At 43.2% G+C, this 6608-nt stretch overlaps 1 protein-coding gene across 1 annotated transcript; it reads left to right on the top strand.

Moving 5' to 3' along the window:
- Positions 1 to 375: 375 nt before the first annotated feature.
- GSC2 (goosecoid homeobox 2) lies at positions 376 to 5905 on the top strand. Its single transcript, XM_089775347.1, has 3 exons — positions 376 to 870; positions 4851 to 5098; positions 5688 to 5905. Exons 1-3 carry the CDS (start codon positions 567 to 569, stop codon positions 5790 to 5792), a joined length of 657 nt encoding a protein of 218 aa, XP_089631473.1. The 5' UTR covers positions 376 to 566; the 3' UTR covers positions 5793 to 5905.
- Positions 5906 to 6608: the final 703 nt, after the last annotated feature.

Below are 6608 nucleotides of genomic sequence, written 5' to 3'. Positions count from 1 at the left end.
GGGCTGGAGAACAGCTATTCTCCCCCTTCCTTGAATTGGAGGCTCCAACACAATGGAGATCAAAACCACCTTCAAATCTACACTCGAGATGGAGAAATCAGATTTCCTTCTGGAGTCATTGCTGTAGGATTAGCTAAATCTTAGATCCACACTAACCCTTCACAAAGCTGCCAAGATTAGTTAGAATTTATTTTATTTGCAGGGGGGTTTAAGGTTTTCTTTTCAAGGGGATTATATATATATATATATATTTATATATCTATTTATTTACTTAGGGTGACCTCAGTTATAAAGCAGCTAGCTTAGAAAGGAGGGGAGAGGCATGTATGTGTATATAGAGATATAACATAAAAATCTCAGGTGCAAGAATGACCATCACTTTAAACTAAAAGAAAACACAACAGTAATTCTGCCTGGCATTACTGGTCTGTTTTAAAAATCATCCAAGTGTGAGCTGTCTTATTGCTGGCGAGCCACAGTTTGGTTTCTCCCAGAGAGCAAGCTCTACTGTTTTCAGCTGCTTACTGTGAACTGTTAAGTTCCACAACTAGAGTTCCTGGAACAGGATGTCTTCAGAAGCCCCACTGGACTCCGCGCTCAGCAGAAGAAGTGTGAAGAAGCAATGCTCATTCACCATTGAGAACATTCTCTCCAGTCCAGTTGAGAGAAGCCCCCAGGTTCTGGTCCCGTTCTGTCTCCAGGGGATCTTGGACTGTGAGCCCAAAGGGCTGTGTGGGCTGGAGGCCATCACTACTGGCTCTCTGCAGGAGGAGGAGGAGGAAGAAGAAGAACTGGAAGCTGCTGGGTGCAGCTGCTGTTGCTGTTCTCACACAAGCACCCATTCCTTGCAGGATACCTCACATTGGCTAGGTAAGTATTATTTTGTTTTATGAATCATTGTATGGATCCCATAGGGGGAGGGGTGGGCATTGCAGCTGGCACTTACAAGGGCACCAACACTGTAAAATAGCAAAACCTGGGATTGTAATGACATTGCTGCATTGTGACCCACAGGCTTGTCATGGTGCACTGAGATTTTGTTAGACCTCAACCAAGGAATAGGGAGAGTGTTTCAGGCTATAATGTAGATGATTCAGTTACCAGCACTCTTCTCTCCGAGGCAGCATTGTATCAATGCCCCAACATCATTCTAATATGGCACTGGGCTGTTGCTCTCTAAATAAGATGAAGAAGAAAGGCCCTAAATTCTTTTAGTCATCAATGACCCTATGGCATTTGTTGCAACAGCAGAGATGTTAATCTAGCCCAGGTAACTATATTCTGCCAATTACCTCCCTGTAACAGTGACAAGGAGTCCTGTGGCACCTTATAGACTAACAGATGTATTGGAGCATAAGACCCACTTTCGTGGGCAAAGACCCACTTTGTCAGGTGCATGTAGTGGAAATTTCCAGAGGCAGGTATAAATATGCAGGCCAGAGGATGGCCTCACCCTTCCTGACTGAACTAACCTCGTTATCTCTAGCCTTATTCTGGCCTGCATATTTATACCTGCCTCTGGAAATTTCTACTACATGCATCTGAGGAAGTGGGTCTTTGCCCATGAAAGCTTATATTCCAATAAATTTGTTATTCTATAAGGTGCCACAGGACTCCTTGTTGCTTTTGCAGATCCAGACTAACACGGCTACCCCTCTGATACTTGACTCCCTGTAACAGTTTCAGATGGATACAATATTCTTTGCTCCTTATTCCTATGGGTTGTGCAGGATTGATTTGCCCTGTTAATTACAGCCCTGATTCAGCAAAGCATGTAAGCATGTGTTTGAAGTACACTTAAGCACTTAGACAAATAAAGGCCTATTTTCTGTAGTTGACTCCAAGAGCGGATGCATGGAGTGGATGAAATGGTTCATATATGTAAACTGTATCTCAGTTTAAGTGTGTAGAATGCTTTGGGACAAAAGGTGCTATATGTATTTAAGATGCTAGAGTATTAACAATAATGTATTATGTTATACTATTATAGAATAACCACTGTTTTAAAATGAATATCATTTGTAAAGTACTTTGATGATAAAGAGTATGGTGTAAGATCTAACTAGTATTACTGGACTAAACCCTGTATCCAATGAGTAAAACTTCAGTAAAGCATTCAGGATTTGATTATATGACTGTATATAGATCTATCTATAGATAGATATAGTTATAGTTATATATCAGTTAATATTGAAAAAGCTACTGTATAATTCTTGGTGTAGAGAAGAAAAAAGAACATGCAGAGATTTGTTAGTTATAAGTAATTATAATGAAGTCTCCCAGATATGGGTTTAAATTGATTTTTACTGGTAAGCATCTTCCAAATGGACTTTCAGGTCTGATGACAAAACAAGCTCAGACCAAAGAAGAGGGCATTTCTTTCCATGGCTGTGAGTTTTGTGCCATTACTTTGAATTTCAGCATGAGATAACATACTCTGAATTTCATAGAACCCACCCACTGTACAGAGACCATCAAAACCATTTCACTTGAGACATGAGTGCCCAGCTGTGAAAGTCTAGTGTAATCTGACTTACTCAGCACAGTCTTTTCTTGTTGGGGGCCCCAAACCCATCTGTGGATTCTTGCCATAAACCCACCAACCCCACAGTCTGTCAGGATCACAAAGGCAAACATAGCCTGTCCAGTCTGATATTTCTTTCCTTTGCCCTTCTGTGACCAGAGAAGCACCAGCTGGTGGAGGAGAGGGACTCTGAGCATCCTCAGCTCCCTGTGATCTTAGAGAAAGCTGAGACTGCTCAGCACCTCCCACTACATGGCCCTTAGCTTTTACAAACTCCAGTGAGGCTCTGGCAGTCCCTGCCAATGATGGGACTGTCCAGCATCAGCCATAGAAGCTGGTAACATTTCACGGGGTCAAGAAACCAAGTTGTCCTATGGGCCAGCTTCTTTTTTTCTTGTTGCTTTTCATCTGCCTCAGAGTGAAGTTTCTGCAGACCCCTGAAAAACAGGTCAGCTATGTCTAGACTGGCAAGTTTTTGTTTTGCGGAAAAACTTGCCAGCTGTCTACACTGGCCGCTTGAATTTCCGCAAGAACACTGACTTCCTACTGTCTGAAATCAGTGCTTCTTGCGGAAATACTATGCTGCTCCTGTTCGGGCAAAAGTCCCTTTTGCGCAAAGCTTTTATGCAAAAGGGCCAGTGTAGACAGCTCAGATTTGTTTTGCGCAAAAAAGCCCCGATCGCAAAAATGGCAATCGGGGCTTTTTTGCACAAAAGCGCATCTAGATTGGCACTGACACTTTTCCGCAAGAAGTGCTTTTGCAGAAAAGCGTCTGTGCCAATCTAGATGCTCTTTTCCGCAAATGCTTTTAACGGAAAACTTTTCCGTTAAAAGTATTTGTGGAAAATCATGCCAGTCTAGACGTAGCCATCAGGTATTGCCTCTTAGCCAGCAGCCATCATACACTGGTGTCTGCACAGAGAGAGTGGGTTGAGTCCTAATGGGAATCCAAACTATCAGCGCTTCCCCCAGCTCAGGTTGAAGAGTGCTCCTGACCCTTCTTGGAATCCCCCCTATGATACCACTTGAGTTATCTTGTTGCTTCTGAGCACTGCATGAAAAAAGACTCTATAATTCTCCTGAATTCTGAGGAATAAGGGAGATCTCCTGTTAAATCTTCTTAGATGTTTTGGATATACTCTTGATTTGCATGGGAAGGGTGGAGGTGGATCTGCTATAACAGAGCATGGGACCCTGCTGGAGTGCTGCTGACTCTTATGACGGTTTTCTTAAAGCCCCAGCTCCTGGCATTAGGAGGCTCGGTGAAAACCTCACCTAAAGAAAAACTTGTTTCTAGTCCTTGGGGTTGTAAAAGTGCATCCTGAAAGCTAACAAACCATAAGGCAAAGAAAAAGAACCCCACATGTATTATATTAAACAATCTAATGGCTTTTAATCCCATCTTGTGATGCTGGGGAGCCTGTCTCTTTCTGTTTTAATGTTTGTGGTTGTCAATACTGCGGCTGGACAGTAAATCAGGAGAATGCAGCCACTAATTCCTCAGCTTCACTCTTCTCCTGATTTCAAACCCTTTTTTTGGTCTTTTTTCTCTTTCTTTTATCCTGAAGTATCAGGGACGGCCCGAGCTGGAGAGGAGACACTGAGGGGCCTGGCCAGGGCTCTAGGTGGTACCAAATATTCTGTCTTTCAAGTGTTCATCCAGCTGACTCTTGCTTACATGCTCAGAGTATAATTGATTGCCACATGTGGGGTTGGAAAGAAATTTTCTCCCAGGTCAGATCAGTGGTGACACCGGGAATGTTTCACCTTCCTCTGCAGACTGGGGTATGGGTTGCTTGCTAGGATCATTGGGGTGCATCTCATTTCCCTGCCACTGTTTGGGCCCCAGGCACTGGTGTACCCTTAGTCCCGCCTAGTATCTGCTTGTGGTACCCAGTAGTCTAGTGTCCTAAAGGCTGGAATACCTGTGTCCAAGTTGTTGGGTTTAGTGGGCACTGTGAGATAGTGATAGCCTGTGTTGTAGAGGAGGTCAGATCTGGTGGTGATCTGTGCCTCTCTAGGAACCATGACGGTTTCTGTCAATCACTATTTTCTACTCCAGCCCTCACATCATGGCAGCTATGTTTTCATTTCATCCCAGAGGACTGCACATAGCTCTGTCCAAAGCCGGTCAATACAGAGCCCTCAAGAAGCACCAAGCAGAACTGGAGCACGCTGCCTCTCTAGCAGCCCCACTTCAGCCTACATGGAACTGATCCAGGAAGAGAGGGCTTAGTTCTTCAGAGAGGGCTTAGTTTGTTTGGATTCTGTAACTAAGAAATTCTGTAATTCTCCTTTTATTAAATTTTAGCTCTCCTTTTATTAGACACCAGGTTCCCTTGGCCCATGAGGCTAATTCATCCCACTGCTAGAGCATGTAAGAATCTTCATGGGAGCCAGAATGAGCTGCAGACTTTCCATCAGATCCAAAGGCGGACCCGCCGGCACCGGACCATCTTCACTGAAGATCAGCTACAGGCCCTAGAGGCCCTTTTCAACCAGAACCAGTACCCAGATGTCATCACCAGAGAACACCTGGCCAACCGCATCCACCTGAAGGAGGAGCGAGTAGAGGTGAGATTCTTCCTTACAACAAGGGTCAAAAATGTCTTGGACCCTTTTTACTAAAAAAATAAATAAAGAGGAATTGGTTACAGGAGGCGTATTTATGCCTCCTCCGAGGGCTGCAGATGTAGCCCTCAAAGTGCAATTTAAATAATACCTTGTAAATTATATAAGCCATAGGCTAAGGCCAGTACATAATGGCTGGGCACAGAAGAACACTCCCACACTCCGTTTTTATGACCTGCCACATTCTCAGCACTCTTGCACATGCTCTCATATGCACACATTGCTTAGTTCTGGGGTCACTGTCTTGCTCTTAAACTTTTAATGTTGTGCAAAACACTTTTGTTTACCACTGGGATTCTCAGATCTCCTGCGCACCTTGAAAGGAACTGAACATGAACTCCAGAGAGGGAGTTTCTTGTTCTGAGTTTCCTGTGCTGGAGCAGCCTTATAGCCAGAGTAGAATGTACTGCCAAATCCTAGAACTACCCATCATGCACTAAAATCCAAAGTTGTAAATGCCACTCGCTTTCAGCTCTGAGTTGTTTCAAAAAGTCTGGTGATCAATGTTGCTTTTTTTAAATTAAATGTCTAGGTTTGGTTTAAAAATCGACGGGCCAAATGGAGGCACCAGAAAAGAGCTTCTGCTTCAGCTCTGCTTCTTCAAGGCTCCAAGAAACCCTCTGAAGAGAATTGCTAAGGGACTGATGCTACATCTCACTGGGCTCATGTGAAAAGCACCAATTGTTCTGATCTGCTGTTTTCACAGCAAGGTGATGGGATAGGAGAGAGGCTGGAGAGGGAAATCAATGAGGGGGAATCTTCCGATTCAATGAGGGAAAAGGGAGGGAAAGGTTTTCTATTTTCAGGTCCTTAGATTTTTACTCCAAATAAAATTCGTCTCATGACAAATAAAATGAGTGAGTTATAGGGCATGTTCCTCAAAAGCTTAAGCAGAAAAATTGCCAAATGCCGAAGGTGGAGTTAGAACTTGCTTCAGTGTTGGTAGTGTAAATGCATGTGTGGTGGATGGAGATTTCTCTCCACTTGTCTTTGTACAGATAATATTGTATCTGTTTTATCCTTATAGATTCAGAGAATATATCAGGAAATTGCCTTGGGTTTGCATTGTTTTTAAAGTGTCATAATGGTGACTAAAGTTGCCTCTGGAGGATGAGGTGGAAACCGATTAATTACACAAATCAGCTTTTATATTAACAAAGGTTCCATTTGCAGTCTTCAAAATGAATTCATTCGTATACTGTACAGAGTAGGGGGCATCTAAAAGTACTTTTAAACTAATGTCTTCAATGGACCTGTGCTAATGCATGGCTGTAGTACAGTAGGTTATTAGTGCAGACAAGGCCATTTGTATAATAAGCAATCTTTATTTTCCAATGTCAGACCATGCTGCAGCTTCTGTGGTAGCAATGTGAGTTGGGCTGACTGTATCGCGGCAACAGCAGTTGTTTACCCCAGACAAAATGGCAAAAGGGAAATGAAAACTAAATTGTAA

This window comes from Pelodiscus sinensis, chromosome Z (genome assembly GCF_052426305.1).
Source record: "Pelodiscus sinensis isolate ZL-2025 chromosome Z, ASM5242630v1, whole genome shotgun sequence".
Taxonomy (NCBI): Eukaryota; Metazoa; Chordata; order Testudines; family Trionychidae; genus Pelodiscus; species Pelodiscus sinensis.
Note: the sequence above shows the minus strand (reverse complement) of the source record. Positions and strands in the feature narration are given on the sequence as shown.